The sequence below is a fragment of the Osmia lignaria genome, chromosome 16, assembly GCF_051020975.1.
Source record: "Osmia lignaria lignaria isolate PbOS001 chromosome 16, iyOsmLign1, whole genome shotgun sequence".
NCBI classification, from domain to species: Eukaryota; Metazoa; Arthropoda; class Insecta; order Hymenoptera; family Megachilidae; genus Osmia; species Osmia lignaria.
The window spans coordinates 3386429-3409915 of record NC_135047.1 but is presented as its reverse complement, the minus strand read 5'-3'; the positions used below and the strand labels follow the sequence as shown (position 1 = coordinate 3409915).

The 23487-nt window shown below is 43.0% G+C and overlaps 1 protein-coding gene across 10 annotated transcripts in view; it reads left to right on the top strand.

Annotated features, from left to right (window-relative positions):
* LOC117600657 (lachesin) overlaps positions 1-23487 on the top strand; it is a 194569-nt gene that overhangs the window by 100863 nt on the left and 70219 nt on the right. The window contains exon 1 of one of the 10 annotated variants that reach the window (XR_004580497.2): positions 1413-2061. The exons of 7 other annotated variants lie outside the window; for them this stretch is intronic. Coding sequence is in view for 2 of the 3 variants with exons in the window: in XM_034316367.2 (XP_034172258.2) it covers positions 1896-2061 (166 nt within the window). In the remaining variant the exon portion in view is untranslated. Of the gene's footprint in view, positions 1-1412; positions 2062-23487 lie in introns of those variants that run through there. 2 more of the 10 variants (XM_034316367.2, XM_034316377.2) reach the window with 2 other exon arrangements.

Here is a 23487-nt window from a genome sequence, read left to right as displayed (position 1 = left end):
ACCGACGAGAATGGAATTCTCAACGAATCGATAACGAATTTTATCCCGCGCGACTCGATGAAATCCGTCGTTCCGTTGTCGGTTTCTTTGATTGTAAATATTTTAGAATAAAAAGGGATTCTGTCAAATATTCGCGATTTTATGGGAAGCTTGAATATTCCGATATGTATTAAATTCAGGTTTCGTTAAATCGTTTACCAGCAAAGTGTTGCTCGTTAAATTTGTATGCCGGGGGGAGAGAAGGAAGAATACGCGGATGGTGAAGCACCCTTAACCCGAGAACGTTTAATTCGAAAACGAATGATAATTATCTCGCACGCGATTCCGGCCCGTCGTTTGCGATGTTTAATTGTCTTGTTCGCTGTATCGCGTTATGGCCCGTAAACGGTGCATGATACACGCGTTACAAATTAATGCGGTCGCGTTTTAATCCACGTTCCGCATGCATTATTCTGTCCCTTCCTGCCTTTTGTTTTGTCCCCCCCCCCCCCTTCTCTTTTTTTTTATTATGTAAAACGAGCGACCTCCATAAATTTCAGCAACTCCAGCAGGGAGAAACGAGTCGGACGATGCGAACGTTTCGACGAGACTCTCCATATTTTACGCATAAACGTCGATGATTTATCGGGTTTGCTATCGCGGCTATCGTTACGATTTTCAAACTTTTCAATAATAACGCGAAATTGAATGGGACGGGATTGGCCGTCAATTTTGATCGGGTATAATCCATGACGATACGAGTTTTCATCCTTTTGTCAATCTCTCTCTTTCGTCTCTATCGATGATGATACTCGAAATACGATATTGAAATAAATTATCGATTAATCGGAACTATAGAACGTTTTTGCGAGAAACTCGGTTAGGATCTGACGGTTATTGCCATCGTTAGGATACAATTAGACGCAAGATCTGTTTCTTCGCGTAAGTAATTAATTTGAGATAATTACGATTCAAATTATTACCAACAGTCCACGCTCTGTGTACATAATAACCGATGCATCGTTACGCAAATGGATGTGGAAGCGAAGTCAGTGAATTCGCTGAGATAGAAACCGAGGGTAAATCTGTCACGTTCGACCGATAGATCCGGATGAAATCGAATCAGCGATAAATTTATTATACGCGATGACCCTACGAAAGTGGATCGTTCCTTGGTACGTAGTTCCAGCAGAGAGATTCCGAAACGAGCCAGTCGAATCTCGGAGATCTTCGATCTTCCTTTTCAAGGGGAGGGTTTGAATCGCTCGCAGACGACGCGTCCACGAAAGGAACGAGGATACGAAAATTCTTGCTACGTGACTGTCTTCCAGATCCAAACCGAAACCCGTCGAAAAATCTTCAGACTCTCGTAGAAACCAACGGAGCCTTCTATGCTCGTGAACAACCACCGTCTCTACCGTTTCTTTTTAACAGTAGGTACACCCACGTGTACGTGTGTAAAAGCTTGACGGAATTTGCTATTCACCGAGCAGCGGTTACTCGCGAGCTACAGAGAAAAGCTTTTCAAAGTATGAACCAGTTATACCGTTGTCTATTATTTACTTTGCCAGTTCCTCGAGACAGACTTGTCGTTTTTCAATTATGAATGGCCGAGCTTTATTTTAAATTTTCCTTTCCCTGAAACCATCAACGAATATACGAACGAAGAAATCTGCGCAACGGTTGAATATATTATTTACTTATTTCTTGTATTAGTCGTTGAACGCGTGAATGGTATGATCTCATAGCCGAATGTAAACACAAGTCGAGCGTCGTCTTTCCAAACATACACAAAACATCGCGAGCTCGATTAAACTCAGGTCAGTACGTGTTCGCTCGTCCTTCTGTACAGATCGCCGGTTGCTTCGTATCGGAAAATTTGTCCGTCAAATTGGTGTCACTTTTTAGTTCCTCGCATGTGCACGCGTACGGGTCTGTTCGTCTCTGTTTCTCAGCTGAGTTTTCCTGGATTTACGCGAAACTGGAGTGGGAAATTCTCAAGTGCAAAGTCAAAGTTCGTCGATTCACTTATCCAGGCTGGCTGGCAGGCAAGCAGGCAAGCAGTTAGAACGGTAATCGACGGTAGGTAGTAAATCAAATTTCAACTTTAATAGCCCTCGAAACTTGTTTGATTCATTTATGCCTCGCGGATAGACCGCGTGTCGCGGATAATTCCTTTTCCCTTGCCTGGCGACCTTCTTACGAACACCCGAACCCTTTCCTATTTCCACGAATCGCCATTTACGAACTTATTAGCCCCTCTATCAATTAATGCAGCTTGACAGTTTGAGTGGCGCTTTGAAATCATTAGGTACGTAGAAAAATAAATTGAATGTTAAAAAATTAACTTGAGAATTTGTAAATTGCTACGAATCTATTTGATAGTTTAATCGAAAATAGTAATAAGGAAGAACAGCGAAAATTACACATTTCACTTCTCGCGTGAAAGGTATTTATACAGCAGGTGTGGTAATACATATGTAAAATTTCGCAATCAGTGTAATCGCAAGTTCGCCTGTTTTACTTAATCGACTTCATTCTACCGTTTGCGAAGCGAGTAATTTCAGGGATTAAGCGGGTAGAAGCATTAAGCAAGAATAAAAGTACTCTTTTTATTTCTCCCGTTCAAGAAAGCGAGTTTAATTAAAGTCGTCTTTAATCCAGATTTACGCCGCTACTCTTGATCGTATCGTACGTAAATAGTTTGAATTATCGCGACTTAACTTCCGGAAGCTTAATGCGCGAATCGATGAACGAGGAAAAGTTGCTTTCCTTGTTTTCACAGCTTGTTTAGGAGGGGAAACTTGTTGTTGCCGCGAACGAAAGTGATGCATTTTCCGGTCTAATTAAATGTCGGTTAAACTAGCAACCGCGATAAATAAACGCGATAAGTTTTGGCAACCAGGAAGCGTTGAACGTTCTCCTTCATGAAATTGCTGCTTTCCACGGAATAGCCGAATTTTCGGGTCGCGCCGCACACTTCCGTTTCCCACGCCTTTCCGTTGCAACTTAAATCCCCAAAGTGTTAAAAATGTTAATTAAACAAAGAAACTTAGAATGCTTTCCGAGCAAATAAATTGTCTATAATTATTTGATTTATTATTACAATAAAATTAGCATCGTTGGTAGATTAGCATAATAAGAACGAACCAAAATGGGTTAAATTAACGCGAAATCCTTGGGAACCATCGAAGCTGACGCGATTTTAAGATAATCAAAGTTAAATCTAGCTGCTCAGCTTGTTCATGCTTATTCTAACCCCTTCATTAAAGGCCACTATCGGAGGTAAAATTTTACTACCGCTACCTTTTCTTCTTCTACTTTCTTCCTTTCATCTTATCTACCAAAGTATTCATCTTAACTGCTGTCCGGATAAAAAGCTTCGGAGCAACGTTCAACGATATCGCGGCGTGATTCGCGAAATTAAAGCTTCAAGCGAGAATATACCGGCAGATTAATCAAACAGCTGTAATCAGCAAGAACGGCGCTCCGAAAAAGGCGAGAAAGACAAAGAAAAAAGAATGTTTCATCTCGGTAATAGCCCTTTATCTTCTCGACGGAGCGCAACATCGTTCTCGCTCTAGTGCGTCGCTCGTCCCATCGCGTTTCGCTGTTAAAACGGATTAAAGTAATTTAACTGCGGCCGTGTATCATCTCGGAGAGCTTTCCATAATGTTTATTAGACGAATACAGTCGCCTGGTGGAGGGATCGTAAGGAGGACACGCGAAAGGAAAAGGGGACGAATTCGCGAGGCTGAAAGTGTTACGAGCCGGTAAGATCGTAAATTACCAACGATGAATCGTGAAAATATGTCGCCACGAATTTCGGCATAGTTTTACGATCGCATGGAAGAACATTAGCCAAGATTTCGTTGTTTGAAAATTGAGTAAAGATGTTGAGTTATAGTTATTAGACGCGCGTTTCTTCTGGCGAGACTTTTCGATCCGAAATGTGAATGGACGTGATCTATCTTAGGGGATGCGATTAGATTTCTCCGTTCTCTATTAAAAAAGGGGGTGCAGAAAATAGAAGAGGTCCGACAAAGGGCAGAGTAGTTCAATTAAGTATTCCTTGCGTCACCGCGTGCTTTGTGCCGATGCGATCGATTAGACGGCTCCCGAGGGACTTCATTTTCGGTCCCAATTAATTGGACACCGGCTGGTCGGAGTATAATAACGTGGTCCGGAAACTCTTTGAACTTCCACGTTGCTTCGAAGAGATCTTTTTTTCCCCTCGAAACAGCCAAATCAGAGGGGCAAACCTTAACGACATTTCATTCGACATTCGTATAACTACTCGTTATTTACACCTCTATCTACGGTTCGTTGTAAAATTTTAATAGATCCCCCAATTTTCCATCATGATTCTCACCCTGCGCCCATAAATTGATTCGTCTTATGTCAAATCGTAAAATACAAACCATTTCACGTTTTTTCTCTGAGAATTTTCAAATCTTGGGAAATATAAAACTTGTAAGAAACGATCGGTGTTGCCATAAAGAGAATGATAAAAGGAAGATAAGATTCAATACGATTCTTCTTTACGATTGTCGAAATAATAAAATCAGAAGTGCGGGATAGAAGGGACTTTGACGAAAATGTTTATGCATAACGCGTCCATTTTCTCTGGGAAAATTGATTCTCCTGACAGGAGCGACAGGCGACGGGAATTCTAATGGCGTGGCGTGGAAATCTTGAAAATATAAACGCCTTCATCTGGTCTTATACGAGTCTCATTCTCGGATTACTTTACCCTCGCGACGGTAATAGTAATGGAGGTTTTCCAACTCCGGACGAATCTAATTTTCCAGCCCTGGGCTGATGGGCGCGCTCTGAATATTTTATCAGCCGCGCAACTTCTTTTCCCGTCGCCGATTCCGATCGAGCTGATCAGATATCGGCACAATACCGTTGCGCCTCGAGATTTCCTTCTGCCGAGATGATGGAGGTTAAATTGATACTCTCTCGGTACCGTTGTAGTTTAGATACCCCGAAGAAATGAAATTTCCTTCTCTTTTCAACATTCTTAGCAAATCGTTGCACGAAGTTTCGTATAATTATTAAGAGTACCATTATTTAACTGAAACCAATTTTCATCAAATGTTTCAATCAAATCGATTCTATACACTGCTCCTTTTGAGAACCACTCCAATTTAGGGAGTGAAATGTCGAATGCTCGAGGCTTCCTCGATCGATGTATCGCACAATCGTGTACCATGAAGTTGCAATCTATTGTAATTTCAATAATGTTCGAAGTTTACGTGCACGGTAATCAAAGCAGAAAATCAGAATTCAAATATCATTGCCTGTAATTGAACTCCTTAAAAAGTATCCTTTCTAACTCGAAACGTTCCAGGATCTTCAAACTGACCAGGCGAATTAACTCCGCTTCGGTTGCTGGAAAATAACGCGTTCCAGGTCTGATATATTTCCACTTAGGTCGAAAGCATCGTGCCCGGCATTCCAGCGCGGGTTTTCTTACGTACGGTTTGTAGGAGGCAGAGGATAGGCGTAACGCGTTCAGAAAGCACCAGTTCCACAGGGATATCCGGATGTACGAGCTGGAAGGCAAGTCGAAGCATCGCGATTGGTACGTGTATCACGCTCGGGGCATAACTGACTCGAACGACGACCGAAACCATCATCCTCCACCCTCGTCCAGCTATCCCTTATATGTAATTTATACTTTCAATTTACTCGAACCGGAAGATCCTCCATCGGTTAAAATAAATTCGTTACAATCAAAAGAAATATTGGAGCATTTTAATAACAACAGCAACAAGAATGTTTTGTCCGAATTACAAAAGGTACGATAAGCCAAGTGTCAGGGGTTCCTCTTCAATTTAACGAAATCTGTGACGGCCAGGGGTAAGGGAGGGAAGATGGAAGAAATTCAGCGTGGCGCAACGATAAGAAAAATTCAGTTAACTGAAATTCTCTGTCGGTAGGGGGCGAGAAGCGGGGGTGTGTGTGCTCGAAGCAGGCGATGGCGAGGGCACTTTAGCGAGAGATAATTGCTCCGTCGACTAGAACAACCTTGTAACTGACGTGGTGGTGAAAAGTGAGGAAGCCGCACGAGCACCAACGATTATTCTATCTCCTTTTCCAGTTCCGCCCGCGTTGCTCCACTCTTCGATGGAACCTCATTTCCCTCTTCATAAAGGACGTCCACCTTAATGAGCACGGAGCGCCGCGCTGTTTGCTTTACCTCTTTCGGGAATAATTTCGCTGGTAGCTCGTAGCCTCTCGACGTTTGCTTGCTCCTGACGATCGTTCGCCTTAATGCAAAAATAATAATTAGGTTATTATTGGCCGCGAACCCTGGCTCGATCGAGAGCGAGGAAATTACATTTCCTTCGCGTTAGGAAGCTCAAAAGAATCCGGTTGATCATAACGTAGAATTAAAACGAGCTCTTATTCGTAGCGAAAGAAAACACGGTTTAAAAATTTATCATCGTCGCGTTTGATTATCACACTTTTCTGTCGAGATCCGCTTAATCGAGAATGACAACGACGTTTCAACTGGTCAAGACAAGCGAAATGTCTGTGAATGTACAAACGGCTGCATCCTCCCTCGAAGTTGGCTCAACTTGTATCAATTCCGAGCAAGTCGATCCGTAGATTAAGCAACTTGTTTAACAGAGTCTTGTTGACATTCGCTCTAACTACTCCGTGCAACGTTACGTTTGCTGTAATTGCACACTGTACATTTAGCAGAAGCTGTCTGTTCATTGAATCCGACATCAAAGGGTATTTTGGGATGATTAACTCTCGTCGATCCATATTCAAGTGTATAGAATTTGAAAAATTTTTCAACCATTCCATTGAATTTAATATCATTTCGTTAAGAAGCTATTACAACGGCGAGCAATCTCGTTAATGCAAAAATAATAATTAGATTGCGCCTGGTGGTTGGTCGCGAAGGCAGGAATCGCGCTTTGTCTTCGAGGGTTGAAAGTTGGCCCATAAAGAGCCACGGTAAAGAAAGTTACGTCGTAAAGATCCTTCGCTGGAGGATCCGAGATCCCTCGAATTGCAAGTAATTAACATACATATACAGCGAGCGTATGGAAAGTTCTAAATTGCCTTTGCCACGGTACGGTGTGCTGCGGATCAAGTATTCTCTTGTTTAAAAATTTATCTTTTTCTACTCGGAATATCTTTTCGAATCTTTTTATTCGACGAGTACCGTGTCCTTCTTTCTGCTAACATTTTCTAATAAACGCCGTTTAGCCGTAGGTTTGCTTACGCTTCAGTCGAACGATTCACAGACGCCCGGCGTCGCGTTTCGTCGACGCGAAATTGCGTTCAACGAGGCGAGTTCGAATCGCCGATCGACCGTTCGACGCGTCTTTGTACGTCGACTCGCGGAATTTTCTGTTCGACTCCTGCCAATTATACGGTCGGAAATGGCGCGCCAAGTTACGGACGGATTGGATAAGACCTCAAAGGGATGCCGCCACGGTTTCATGGCTCTGAAAAGCGATAAGAACCAGCCCGGTAAATTCGCGACATTAATTCGCGCGCGAACTACCTTTTCGCGCGAGAAAGGAACGCCGGAAGTACGACTTTCACGTTTATTAATCTGCTTTGACTTTGAAGATTTCTTTGACGAAACCGATAAACGCTGTAAGAGAGATTTGTAATTAAAAATCAAATCGCAACGAGCGAGGTACCGGTAATTTTTGAAAAATGTCACGCTAGGAAAGGAAAACGAAAAGGGTATGGCAGGATAAGATGATCAAAAGTGTTATAGCTTATAATAAAAAACCATTGTACTGCAAGTTTCAACCCTGTATCTCAATCGGAAGGGTAGTTACAGGGATTTTGCCATATTTTCCCTATTTAATGGCGTTCAAAAAATCTGAAAAAATTCTAGAATATTCTAGCCATGTTTCTTTATGATTGTGAATTTTTTCAGATTTTTCGAAAAATCAAAAATACAAAAAACGTCGAGGAATTGAGATTTCGGGTGTCGAATTAGAAAAATCAGTGATCACGCGCCACGTTTTATTCCGCTCGCGGATAATTTTGTTCGCAACGGGTCCTATAATTTCCAGCAAATTATTAGCCGCGTTACAGATGTACGAATATAATCCAGCGTAATCCAAGCGCTTATTTGATTCCACACCGCGAAACAACGCGCTCAGCTGCGCTAGCAAGATAGCAATATTCCTAATTAGCCATTGCGTGTACGCATTACGCTGCATAGAGATATTTTTCCCACTGTACCACATTCTGGTGCAGCAGCATTGGTCCACCAATGCCATAGTAATTATTTAGATTTGAGTTTCTTTTATTTTTAAATCCAATTATGGAAATGGTGACCCACGTTAGTTTCAATATAAAATATGGTCTTTATAATTAACGAAATTTTGTTGGTAAGGAAGAGAGAGCTTAGCATTCCTAATTCACTGATTCCAACCCTTCAAGCTGATTCTTGGAATGCTAAGGTTGGGCCTTGCGAAACAGGACCCTCGAGACTTGTACCTTTTCAACTTCTACCCCTTATTTCACAGCTTCACTTCTTCTTCTTCTTCTTCTTTTATTTCTACTTTTCGTACTCGTTGCTTCGTTCTTTGGCTCTCATTCGACTAGGAGAAAAGGCGAGTGGCACGCGTCCTAGACACTCGGAGAATATTAAATTCCCAGGTCGGCGCATAAATTAAAAGATAGCGGTTTTCTACTCGAGCTGCGTATAAATTTCGCGGGAAGGAAAGTACGGAAACGAGAGGACCGAGTTTCTTAACCAACCGTCGCTCTTCTTCTTCGACTGCGAAGCTTTTACGTATTCCATCCGCGTTCGATCCCGTATCCGTGAATTCTAACCCGCTCTTTATCGACCCTGCTTTCGGTAAATTGTTGCGTCCCGTGAAATTCACGCAATTTCGTTTTCAACCCTCGAGAGGTGAAGTTTGATCAAATTTTTATACTTCTTATTCCGGGGAAGTTATAAAACCGAGGTCGTGGGTGATTTATTTTTTCGTCTAACTGGACGCGTTTAAAGCGTACAACCGGAAAATATTACGAAATTGAGAGCCGCGGTAGGCACATTCGCAAACACATGTCCATAAGCGTACATAGAGGACGAGAAGGAACAGCTCGCTTGATTCTAACCACGTTCGCGGCACATTTAAATCTCATAATTCAAATATGCTCCTCGTCGCCAGTCGTAAAGCATATTTCACTACTTTCTCGTTCTTGTCTCCCTCGTGTTTCTCATTCGTTTTTTTTTATTTCCCTCTTTTTATACGCACATGAATATTATCCACTTGGTAGTTTTCTTTCCACAGGAACAACCTGTGTTTAGAAAAGTAAACAGTAACGAAGATTGATCAAACTTTTAATTAATAGAAAAAAATTCTTTTCCCCTGTTCTTTTCAATTTTTAGCAACGACAAACAATGTACATCTCGTCGAATAAATCGAAGGCAACGGAAGTATATTAGTGAAATGAAAACGCGTGAAAAATCACGGAGTGTCGGGTGAAAATCTTCGAAAAAATATGGAGACTACACTCGTATGTCGGGGGTATACGTGAGAAAAATCCAGTCGAGGCCGTAATTCGGCTATGCAACCCTCGTCGACATTCGTCAAACATTTTTCCCAGGCTTGTTCATTCACCATCCCTCTTCATTCCCACTCTCTCGTTTCGCTGTGATATCGTTTTGTCTTTTCTTGCTCGTTTTTTTTTTTTTTTTTTTTTTTTCATTCGTTCGTCCATCAGTCGGTCGGCGAGAGGATGATTTTTGCGTGCCGATCATCCGCCGCGTCGAACCGCGTGATTTTTCCAACCCTCGATATAAATCGATCCTTCGCACCCCGTCTCTGGACAGGCTGGCGTTGCTTTCATCTCGATGACGCTTGAAAACCGACTAATTGAAACCGTTTGATCTCCTGGAAACACCGATGTTTCCTGTAACACCTGTTTTCCCACAATAAATCTATCGTATCTTAATCGATTCTGTTACTATCACGGTTTTCCATTAACCTTTAACGCGTTCAAATTTTAATCATTAAGAATAGGAATTCATTGATAGGTGGTGTTTTAATTTTTCCAAGCATCCACACAAATTGCACTCAGGAAAAAAGCGAAAAGAGTGACAAAAAAGTAGAGAGACGAGGTAGAGATGGACACACGTGTACGCGGGAGAGAACAGTCAAAAATTTCAATATCTTGCGCGATTTTTCCGGTGAAATTTTGTCTGCTCGACCTGGAAGCCGATGGAACGGGTCTTTCAGGTCTCGTATTTCGGGCTGATGGGAAGAGCCGGTGCAACGGCTGCAAACCGCAAAAGCTACGCGGGAAAAGAGTAGATAGCGACGTACTGGTCGGCGCTGATCTTTGTAAAAATTATACCACTGGGGAAAAAATGTCTCGTATTTCTGGCCTCCGGTTGAGCCGGTCGCGAAACTGCGAGATGTAATTTCTGGATATAACGCCGGGTATTCTAGTTTACTCCGTTAATGAAGGAGAATTATGGGATGCCCAAAGACGCTAATTAAGCTAATTAATTTTATCCTTACCCGATAACTTTGGTCGCCTTATAATGAAGGCTTAGAGCAAACGCGGACCCACCAGTCGTTGCGCAATTTGTTCGCCAGGAATTTTCCCTCGACGATGGAATATTTATTATATCAACCCCTTTTCTCGTTATTCTTTCAACGAAACCGTATACTGTTGCTACCAGCCGATTTTATTACAAAATTTCATTGAATTTCCTTCGTTTCTAATGAATACTTTTAGAGTAGAATTATTCCTACTGCTTCTGGCTGATTATCGAGCGAGATGGATCGACTCTCGTAAGTAAATATGTAATTAGATTAAAAAATTTTGAATTATTTTTATTATACTACAAAATGTATTTGCAAATTGATCTCGACGAAGGAGAATAAATTGCAAACGTTTGAAAAACTGCTTCTAAATTCTAAGATAAATTTTCTCGCGTCAAGATTGAGCTCGCTCTTTAATACACGCCCGACGAGCATCTCCTTCGACGCGGACGTAAATCTGTAGCTCTTTCCCTCGTAATACCTGCAGCTCAGCTCGTACTCCACAGCTACAACCATAACAGCCCGGTCAAGTTCATTGTACGCCCGTGTGTTCACATAGCGTACGCGTTAAAAGGGTTAAAGAGCGAGAACCTGACCAACAAGGTCCACATTCCTCGTTGTAACATTCTATCCGGCTCCCGAGAGTAACTGCTTCCGTATTTAGCCGTCTCCCTTTTTCAACCCACCCTTTGTAGCTTTGTTTCACAGGGTATTTCGGAATATACGAGATCTAATTTACGCAAGTCGTGTTTCAACGTTACGAATATCAGTTACTTAGTGCATTTAAAAAATTTAATGTAATCCAAGTTTTTCAAATGTAAAATTTTATTAAGCATTTCAAAACCTGGGACATGCAAATAGGGTTGTTCTCACTTTCCGCGAGGCTCGCCGATTTATCACCCTTCCAAAACTTATTTCCCGGCTCTCGACAAACCACCACCACCGCCGGTCCATCCTTCTCCACCCTCTGCTCTTTTCGCCGCCACTCTCCATTCTTACACTTTTCTCCCCGAATGGAGGTCTCTCCTGTCTCTCTCCATCCGGCGTCGTACGCTCCTCTGTCGTTCGACTTCTCTGTCTCTCCGTTTTCGAGCACCACTCGAAAGCCCCTGACGCTTCAGCCTGCACTTTCCAGCGTCCCTATTATTTTCATCGCTAACAGACTCATCCACCCTCTCCATTTCGCGTTATCTCGTTCGCGAGCAAGCTTTCTCCGGGCCCGAACAGACATTGCAGCTTCGCCTAGCTCTCGCTTTCCCGCGAAAACTAATCTCGAAATGCGCTTTTCGAGTTCGTTATCGTTCACGAGGACGTTTCGTTAGCCCGCCACCTAATCTTGTCGCGTACCGTTGTTTCTTCCCCTCGATTATGGCGGGGACTAGAAAGCGTCAGGAAATTGTCACTCGAAATAGAGGTTTTCGTGCCCTTTCAAATGAAAATAATTTTGAAAATTTTTTAAGTAAATTAGTTTCCATCCTTGTTGGACGAAACTCGAGCTTGAAATTATAATTATTACAGATGTACCTAATTGAAAAGTAGCACCGCGAAGATTTAGGAAAATTTATGTGCGACGAAGTTTCTGTCGGTGAACGCTAAGCACCGGGTCGGAGGGGTTAAAAAAGGTTGTTCAGGTTAGGTAAGCCTTATTGCTGGATGCAACTAGCAGTCCCTGGACGAAACACGCAATTTCCTCGGTGGCTCTTCCCTTCTCCGCTCTTTTCAAGTTTAAAGTTGCCCGGGCAAGGTTCGTTTATTACGAGCACTCTAATTAAACCGTATATAGTGACCGTGTTCACAAGCAGCAGTTTCTTCTACGGTACATCCAGATTTACCGGTGAACCCTGCTCGCGGAAAGAAACTAAAACGCACGCCCCGTATCATGATATCGCTAAGCTGGAAAAGAGTCAACGATCGAGGGGGAGAAAATTGTTGGAATTATTTCTCAGAGCTTGTTGTTTACAACGAACCCACGAATTAATTAATTATTCGAGCTTCCCGTCCGGGTCACTCGTATTATCCTGGCTGGAAACAATTACTTTAATGCTTTAATACTTGGAAGATGCAGTTTGTCCGACGTTATGAATTCGGTTTAAAGCTAGCGCGAATGGCGCGATGTAATTTGCGTAAAAGCGTGCACCGTTTGGTCACTGAACGTAGAAAATCCACCTACGGCTTGATGGTACAACCGTGGGAATACTGATTCTCTATGCAAATATTAATCGGAAATGTGCAACAGAATTAAGGCTGCTAATACGAGGTTTCGTTTCCTAGAAAGGTGAATATTTGTCGAGTACACCGGTCTTACGTTAAAGTAGTTGATTTTCTAATTTAACCAATTTTATTTAACCAGGACGTACAATCAAATACGTACTTAATTATAAGACACCGAAGGGTTGAGTATGTTGTCTCGGATCCTGTGTGGGTGGAAACACGCAGAAAACGTGCGGCAAGTAGCGACACGCAGAGATTAATGGATACTTTCAAAGAACAACGGTTCGCAGTTTTGTCGCCTCTGACACGGGTACTGTGCGAAAGCAGCCGTTTAATGTTTCGCTACTTGTAGACCATTTGCTAGGCGTTTATGACATTACAGGAAGTGACTAGTCTGAAACGTAGTTCTCTAACGAGCTGGTCTTGGATGAAACACGTTTCCTTTTTCCATTTCCTGTCTTTCCTTTGCGCGAGTTAATTTTGCCGCTCGCGATTCCCTTCGTTATCCTCAACGAAGTAGGTTTCGATTCGAATCTTGTCTTTGAAAGACGTTTCCGACCCACCCTGTATAAAATGCTGTAACACTCTAGGTGTTTTCTGGGACCCTTCCATTATGTTGAAGCACAACGTTCCGGGGGGCGAGAATAGCTGGTGTTACCATTGTACGTTCGCGTAGAACGCGCGTGTATTCAGGATTATTAATTACATCTAGCGAGGAAAAACTTTGCTGCCGCTTAGCTGGCGCTAGGCTGATCCGCGCCGGGCGACCTTCTTCCCGTGAAATATGACGGTGGTGAGCTAAATTTTCCACGGGATGCGGGGGCGGGAAACAGCCAGGCATCTTGAGCACCAAAAGAATGAATGATGTCGTTCTAAGTGACGCCAGTTTGTCTAATAAATTTCCTCGCGGCGTGAGTAATGAAACAGGAGCCACTAACAAGCGTAATACTGAACGCCACGGGTATCTACCGCGAGATGAACGTTTCGAGAAGTTGGAATTTATCGAGTGTCGTTGTTGAAATTTACTTTGTAAACTCGCCAATTTATTATCTTACGAATCACCGTCGTCTTCGTGATCTCAGAGAGGATTCAATGTACTCTGTTATTCGGTATTTTTCAACGGGACAATTTTCAACTCCTTATCGCTAATTACGTTACGTAAGTGGAATCATTTTTAATTACAATACCTTCGGAGAAAGTAGTCTCTTCTGTGGAAATAACATTATGAAATCGTGACGTCGACCGAATGTCGGATACTCGACGAAATTTCGCGAAAAGAGAGTTGGAAATTTCTACCTCGGGACTTTGAATTTTCTCCTTTTTCCGTACAATACTCTCGCAGAGCCACGAAACTCGCACGAGAATCGAGGAGAATCACCGTTCGTAACTCGGTCCAACGAAATCCGTGGGAATTCTTCGAAACGGGTTAATAAGGTCAGCTGAAATATCCCGGTTTCTCCATGCTGTTTCCTGGCTCACCTGTCTTTATCCTCCACTTTTTCCTGCACCATCTCCGGGTCCATAGTTGGTTTTTTCATCAACGCTCGACGAGGCCTTCGAGAACACCGTTCGTATGAAAAGCAGACGGTAACGCGATGCACCGCTCGAATAAACTTCAATCACCGCGTATATTGAATAAAATCTTGACTTTTTTTCGTCCGAGTGCCTAAGCCGTGCTTACGCGTTTCTCATACGAACACAGCCACGTAGGAATTGTCGAACAAATAGATGGGAAAGTTTTACTCCTCAATTCAGTTGAAAATATTTCTCGATAGAATCTGACAGACTAGCTTGTCTCTTGGAGAAAATAGAAACTTTGTGGAAGAATTTCTTATTGCATCTTTCAAAATAATATCAGTCTTCCTCTGCTCGGTGTCTAAATGAAACGCGTTAATTAAATTCCTCTGACAGTCATCTCTCTGAAAAAGTGATAGACACCTCTGGGTCAAAGAGCTTTAAACTATTATTACCAGCTATTTTAAACAAGGAGGAACGTGTTATTGGAAGAAATGACAAATCTGTGGTATAAATTTCCATTTGAGATGATCGATGTTTCGTGTCACGAAGCAAAGACGACGTTAATCGACGTGGCTTTCGTCCACGTTCGGTTCGCGTGTAAATCTCGAGAAACCAGCAGTCTCCTACCGGAAGACACGCGAAAGACGGAACAATAAACCGCGGCGTAAGCTTCTCTCTGTCACTTTGATCCTTCAATTTGTCGTCGGTCCGTCTCATCCAAGATTCAATACTCCCATTCCACCCTCTACGAAAAGTGTAGTCGAAGAAATCGCACCCTCTCCTCCTGTTTGTTCCTCGTACGTCGTATCCCGGAGTTTCTTCCTGGTCCGCGCTCGACCAACCAGCAACAGACTCTCTTTTCGCTGTGTTCTCCAGTTCCGGAGTCATTTCTAATTCACGTACCTCGTTTTTATCTTCCTTTCGAATATTTTTTCCTCCTTTTTCGTGGGAAGAAGGAAAGCTGGTTACCGAAAGGAGAGGATGTTCTACGAGCGAGCATATTGAACGCGTTGGTATAGACTCGTTTCTCCGGAACGCCGGGAAATATAGGGCTGAGTGGATGGAGAGAGAAAAGAATGTGAAAAGTTGGTTGTTTGCGAAGTACGCTCGCGAAAAACGCGGAGAGTTGGCTGAGGAGGATGACGAGCTTACGCGTTCGAAAGTCGTTCGTATTGATTTCGCTTCCAACTTGTCGCAGCTGCCAAGAGCTCCTTTTGATTACCAAAATTAGTACATCAATCTACGAGAAATTCTTTCGAAGCAACTTCTTCTCAAAATTTCTCTTTCCTTCTTGAACATCATTTCCCGATATCTGGCTTTAATATTCAGCCACGAAGCGTTCTTTTGAAGCTATCGCAGGCCCAATGCAATTCCACGGGTGCGAGACGAAAAAAAGAGCCACTGTGACTCTGTTATAACAGTCGACCACCTGGAAAAAAAAATGGCAGAGAGCAAGAGAGAAGAGAACGAACGTCTCCCTTACGATTTCATAACCGTTGCTCTCACAACGGCGATTTGCATTTTCCAACGCGAGCACCGCCACCGGGAACACGCTCGACGTAGCCCGGCGTGTAAGAGAGAGAGAGAGGAGGGCGTAGGATGCAACGGAGAGTGCATCGAGGGTTGCAGAGGGTTGAACCGGCTTATCCGCGCGGAAACCGCGGCGTAGCGCCTCCACAGGGCACACGATGGCCGGGTATGATGTTTGAGCGCATTTGAATATCAGGAAATGAAGCCTCTTGTCCCAGGGGCGTCTCAGCTGCGTGGAACCAGCGGCGAGAAAGAGAGCCTAGCCAGAAGATATCGAATTGGATAGTTGGAGAGAGAAAGAGAGTTTGAACGAAAGGGTACGAGCAAAGGAGAAACAGAGACAATAAGAGAGCGAAGTAACAAGAAAGAGCAATAAGGGACAGGACGAGGGTGCACTGAGAGACAGTTCGAAGGGAGACTAGCATTTGAATAATACTTTGCATTTAAATGCGAACACCGATAAAAGAAACGATCCCGACACTCTCGAAATACCTTATTACGAGCTATCATCTTTTAGCTGCCCACCACGATTGCTCATCGTTCCTTTTTATCGTTTCGAAAATGATTTTAATCGCGGCACGAATTGAAATTTAACCCTTCCAAAATCGAAGCTTCCACTTAGGGGATGTGTGAAGGGTTTCCATTGAAATTTTATGAAATTAAAGTCTATTCAAACTTGAATTTATATGACGAATGTGGAATTGTTCAGGGAATGTAACGTTCTCCTTTCGTTTCCAACGTATGATTCTTGATTTTCGACTGGCTCCTACTTCTACGGGGTAAACGTTGTTACGATACACGTCTCGTCTGCTGCTATCAGAGAATTTATGAGATGACGAGGAGAGGAGTTGCATTTTTTAGAATTCTCACTATGCGAGAATACATTCGGAACGGCATTAAAATGTAAATGCAGACGGAACATCTCCATATTCTTCGAGAGACTCTCTCTCCTTCTCTTTTTCAAGCATCCCCACGTTCTCGTGATAAATGCGGAACAGGTGATCGTCGTAGAGGAACTCTTGAAGATTTTAATGTGACTAGATGAAAGTACTGGTACAGGTTATGGAGAAGTTTAATAACGTTCTCTCGGCAACTTCAGAAAACCATCTTCGCTAGATTCAATCTTCTAAAATGATACTTGCAATTTTTATTAGCAAGTCTTTTCTGTAAGAGGTTTTGTCACTTTTTCGACGTTTTCTCTCTTCATACATTTAATATAATTCACTGAATATTGCGGGTAAGAAATTCTACATTGCAGCGATTGAAAATTGAAAGAATCGTTATAAATCTGTACTAGGTCCACTGGAAGACCTGGGATATTTTGGTTAATCGCGTTAAGCGTACTCGGTATTCGTACAAATCGAACGGAGAAAGCTTTCAGCGTGCCAAGAATTGCTCCTACTTTTCTCCAGCTTTTACTCCATTCACCTCGATGCTAACTCGATTTCCCTTTGAATCGTCTACGGTGTCGAATCACGCGCGCAACTAATAGTTATTTTAACAGAAAGTTCCGCAAAGCTACATGGCTGTGGATTTGTCAATTCACCCAGCACAATGCAAACGATTGATCGATCGCTGTTCCATAAAAATCGCTGTTTCGCTAAAATAGTTCGAAGGTTCACGGATTTTCGAATTGATCCCTAATGCATTATCGATACGACTAATAAGGAAGCTGACGTTCACCGTTCACAAAATTCGCATACACTTCTTGCTCGAGCCCTGCTTTAACCATAAAGTGGTAATTGCTTATCGCGACGGGGCAAGTCGAGGTTGGCAAAGTTCCGCGAAAGTCGTCAATCACAGCGTCGAGGATGCCTTGGATTTAATGCATTTCCGGCCAAGATGGATGCGCTGATTATGCACGCATCGCACGTCGCCGCGATTCATTTGTGCCAATCAAATACGCGGAAGAAAATTCCGTATCACAGGAAAATTGACAAGATCATAAAACACTCTTTGAAGCGATATTTCACCCCTTGATTCATGATTGAATTTTATTTTCAAAAGTGGGTCGTATGAATGCCAATCGTGTTCGTGTTAGAAACTAAAAAAAAGAACAAAAGAGTAGTAGTCGTGGCACGTTTGCTTTGCTCGACGCGTCGCAGGAACGAAAGTTCGAGGAATGGAAATGTTCGGTCTCCGAGGCGAGCTTTAACGCGGACTACTTCCGTTCCCGTTCTGAATCGGCTTGCAACTTTTAATGAAATATCTGTCGAGCATAGCTGGCGTCGGTACGTTAAGTGGTTGACCCGTTAGAAAATCGGGAAAATGAGCATCGACCATAGAGAATCCTTTTTGATCCTGCTGGTACGCGTGGCCGGAATTTATGTCCACGCGTGCAAGCGACCAGATAAAACTGTTATTGCGCCGTGCGCGTCCCTGTACGTTCGGCAATCGATCGAACACCGCTTTAATTTCGGCCGGCGAATTTTCGATTCCGCGCTACCGATCCGCCGAAAAAGAGCAAGCGACGCAGGAACTTTGATATTCAAATCACTGGCACTGGCCTCGTCAGAAAGGAATATGCAATTGCATGGAATTTCATGAGCGCGAAGCCTCGATCATGCGAGCCTCCCTTTCCTCGGAGTCTTTTGTAAATTTTCTTTTAACCCTTTCAATTTGAACGGCAAGTTGAAATGCCCAAAAAAAAGGACTATGAATTTATTTATCCCTCTACTCCTTTTCTGATAGACGTCGCGTTAATTAAGGATATTGCAATCAAGCGTATAGAATAGTCATCGATTCGCCGTTGATTTCAAATCATCAATTCGTAGGCTTCGTGTTCCTATCTCGCGTTCGAATAACCCGTATCGATTTATCAGTCATACGATTCGCCATAGGAAATTCGGCCAATGACAATCGAGCCGTAGGTTGCTTCTTGTGCAAACAAGGAACATCATCTCGAGGAATTTCTCGATCATCCTCTCGTCTATTTCCGGTACGCTTCGTACTAGCATTGTGCCCGTCTTCAGACACGAATTAGGATCGGGCATAACGGCGGTCTCCGATAATCCCGGACAAAAATGGCAGGCTTGAATCGATGGGATTGCTAAAACGCGGTAGCACGGTTATTACGTGTATTCACGGGAACGAGACGTAATCGTGTGCATTTTCTCCTGGCCACGAGATCGTTTTATGGATTCCAATCGAACGGCTTGGATATAGCGCGTGTATCGATGAAAATTTTCTATAGAAATGGGTTTCTGAAAACCAGAGTAATATGGGACATCTGAATAAAACTTTACAAACACCACCGCCATATTTGCAGTGGCTGAAGCTCGCAGGATCTAATCTCGAATGGACAGTTTGACGATAGGAATGATTCACAAATATCCCCTGGAACCTGTTATTTATTTTACACGCGATTATCCCTGGGACGGACAGTCCCTTAAGGTGGTGAAATATTTCTTCAAGGTCTATGCCTTATTAACGCCTCGAACACCCCGGGGATCATCCATGATCGGCGCCATAAATTTAATAGAATCCAATATCCCAGAGGTAAAAAAGGAAAATCGATAAAAATTCCAAATAGCAGCGATATTCTTTTAATTTCGTGATTCGTTTAAACCGAGGTGTTTAAAGTGTCAGGAATCGATTGACGTACAATTCGCGCAAGTCCTCGTCATTTCGGGATTGAATCTTTACGCTCGCGTAGTTCCATTCTTCCCGTAATTCCAACGAATCCTTCCCTCGTTGGAAAAGGATTCTCGTCCTCCCTTTGCCTAGCGATAACGTCGTCGAGCCTATCGAGACGGTTCTCCATTCAACGCAGCTGTTACATGCTCCTTGGGAAGAAGTACGACTGACAGGATAACGATGTATGTGTACGCACACACACACACACGAGTATATCCTGAGAAGAAGACAAGCAGCAACCATGGGGAGCAGATGGTTCTGCCATTGACGTCCACCTGTCTGCAGGATCGCTCGTTACCTTCATTCTCGTCGTTGTCTCTTCTCGTTGCGTTGCTCTCTTTATTGCCCGGGCTTTATTTAAAAATACGCGGACCATCTAGCCACGCGGTCGTTGAATGCGCTAAAGTAATTCCAAGGAAATTGAACGGCAACGCGAAAACGCGCCGCGTGAGTGAACATGGTCTCTAGATGAAAATTCGTTGTACGAAACGACGTCTTTCGTCGTTTTTTCATTTTTTTTTTTTTTTGGTCTTACCGTTTGCTAGAGAATTCTGCACGGAAAGGTGTACTATGGGAAAAGTGTGGTTTTATGGAGTAATTCAGAGACTGGGAATAGACAAGAATGTTTGCGAGGGTGTTTGAGGGTTTTCGGTGGGAAGGAAGATCGGTTGAAGGGATCGAGTGTCTGAGAATTGTTGGGATAGATGTTGGTTTAATTTAAGGAAGAGCAGAAAAGTATTTGAGAAAAGAAAATTTATTTTCAAGAAGGCAAGAATACATTAAAATCTTTCTTCGAAGGGCGAAAGTTCTAACAGCTGACTTGTAAAACGGTGAATAGATTATTCGTAAAGCGGAAAGTCGATGATTAATTGCTTGTCTTTCAAACTTTTACCCATTCAAATATTTGAAAAGTATTTGAAATTTTTCCTCAAGTTATGTCATTAAAGCATACTTGCTCCCTAATGTGTTTTCAGTTTTTCAATGGAAAAGTTGAACGCGCAACGCGGGTCAATAGGGACGAATCTAATTCCGTTTTACGATAACGTCAATATTTGCGAAGCATTTCGACAAACGATCGTCGGCAATAATTAATTGCAGCATACGAATGCAAATCCATGAATTATACGTTCGCGTATCGCGATGCTCATATTGTTATTTCCGTTGATGTGGCTGCAGCGAAATTAAATTTCACCACGGAAACGGTAATCCTTGCTCGCATAAAGGTTCGTCCGTTTCGTTGCACCCGAAATTACTTTTTTACTTTTCGCGAACAAATCGTCAAACGGTCCGAAAAATAATTGGAAAAAAAAAAAATGAATGGAATCATACCGGGTAGGGAATCAGCTTTCACAAATATTCAAGGTATTCGTGGAAATTTGTACGCATTTCAGTTTCCTGTATATTTCTATTTTACATGTATCCATAATACAATCATTTTCTGAATTCGTCACTTTACGTAAACACACACACACATTTTCATCTTACGTACTCCATATTACTTAAGTTCGAGATAGCAAAGAGGAGGGCTAACAGAAATTGGAACAAGCTTCGCGTACACGCGTGCATGTGTATTTCTTAAGGCGATTTCGAAAGCCATTTCATTTGTGCTCTAGATCTGGGCGCAATATTCTCGTAAGTGGTACACGGGCAAGAAAAGCTAGAATGCACCGAAGGGAAGTGGTCGATTCCGAGATAACTGTTCGATATCGGTGAATCCTATCAAACGACCCGATCGAATCGCAATGAAAACGATTCACGTATTAATTAGTTTTAATGTCAACCGACGGTTATGTTGTACCGTGACTGAAACCTCTTGATGCGCTCTCAAATTAGAAAGAATAGTAATTACTTTTAATGATAATTGAGTCTTCCGTTCGGATAAGCATCGTGAGATATTTTATAACAACTTTGTTTGATAAATTGCGATCTTACCGTTTGGAACATCAAATATTCTCTAGGAAACTACGAATAGCAACGTAGGATCGTGAGATCTGGCTAAAAGATAGGGCGACTGGTCGCAAAGTCGAGAAACAGACGTTCGTTCCCAGGGAACCGTCTGGGATACCGAAAATAGTAAGCAGAAAGGTGGTCGAAGAAAATAGGACGATCTCGTATATTCACGTTGCAAGTAGAGTAGCCCGGGGTAGTTGAAGGAGGAAGGCTGGCCGATGGGCGCGAACATTTGTCCGAAATATGAGGGGGTGCGCGCAGGGAGCAGCCGGTATTCCCACTCTAATTCAAGTAATGGAGTTTGAAACACATAGAGAAACTCTGTGTTGGCCCGTCTACGCTCGCATTCCTCTGCCCTCTTCATCTTGAAACGAGCGTTTACCTCGCTCCGCCGCTTTCCTACCGGACCTCTTGTTTCTACGAATCCTCGCACGAGCTTCGCCAATGTCGTTCCCCTTTCCGGAAGCTTGTCCTAGGAGGAAGTACAAGGTAGCGAGCTTCAATTTCTCACCGGATGTTTGCTGCTCCAGCACCGGTTATGCTCGTGTGTGCGATGCACACAGGCTTCTTGCTAACTGAGACGAAAGTTGGTAGAAACTTTGGATATAAAAACGTACAGAGAATCGGTAGAAATTCTTTATTAACCCTTTCGCTGCCACGGTGGTCCCATTGGACCATTTTACCCTTATTTTAATATATTTCACAGTCCTTTGACATTATAAAATTTTTAATATGAAATTTATGGCCCACTGGCGCAAATTTAAAAATTCGCGTACCAGCGAAAGGGTTAAACTTAATTAAATGGTCTTTGAAACGCGTCGATGAATGAGAGAAACGATTCGACAGTCGCAGCTCGTCTTTCGTAAACGTAGTTTCGTTAAAGCCCGTGGAAACTGCGGTTCGAGGAGGGAACAAAACGATCGCTGTAGGAAAGGGAAACATTGTAAATCCGATTTTCGGCGAAAAGTGGGTAGCGGTAGTGGCTCCTTTCGAAGTCGACGAACCATGGCCCGAGAGCGGGAACAACATAGGAGAGCGAAGAGGCGATCGTGTGAATAGTTTCGGACGCGATTCATCATCGAGTAGCGAGCAATAGTCTCGATTCTCGTTACTTGCGTCACGTAGAAACACAATCCTCTTGTTCCCTTCGTCTGGCCGGATGTGCTTGACTACGTGCTCGCTAGTAAAGTACATTCGAGGTGAGAAGAACCGAATGCATTCAACCTCGATCGTCTATCGAGTTCTTTGTGCACGCTTCTCGAAATTATGTCGGATCCCGTAGTTACGTACAACGCTTTCCCGGCCCTTTTCAACTGGTAAGAGAGTTTTCCCAAGACTTGAAAAGCGGTAAATAGCTTTTCTGAAAGAATGTGTCGGGAAAGTCGAGTACTTAGCGCCGCGTGTGTACAGCTTTAGGTACGGGGATCCGATTTTCAAATGATATTGAAGCGGAAAAGATTATTGGAAATCATTCGCGTCGAAGGAGCATTGGAAATGAAAAATATATTTTTCAATATATTCGTAATCGCGAGAAAGGCTCTTGTTTCCAAAAGATACCGAGCTTCGACTAGAAAGATCGCATCGTGATTTAATTACGAGGATCCGATTTTTAAATGATATCGAAGCGGAAGAGATTATTGGAGTGAAAAAAACCCCCTAAGTTGGAATTAAAAAATATATTTTTCAATACCAATCGCTAAGAAAGGCTGTTGTTTCTGAAAGATTCCGAGCTTTGACCAGAAGGTTCGCATCGTGATTTGATTAAACGACTCATAAATCGTAATCGACGGACGGTGATTCTCGGTGGAGGTCGATCCGGCGGAAAATTTCGTTCCCAGAGCCGCATGAAACTTCCATCGATGCAATTCAGCCGGCGGGATCTCGGAAGTTTCAGCGATTACATCCCAGATTGAAATTCTATTTGGGAAACCGGTGTACGACCGGTTGCAGTGCAAACACCAGAGGAGGAGAGTCCAGCCGTCTCCGTCTCCTCTTCTCCTGTACACCGTTGTCCTCTCTTGTCCGCTCAAATACGCCCGCTTTCTCTGGGAAATAAAGCTTGCCCCGAGAGTTTTATCGCGTGTTTACTTGATCGTAATTGCTATATCAA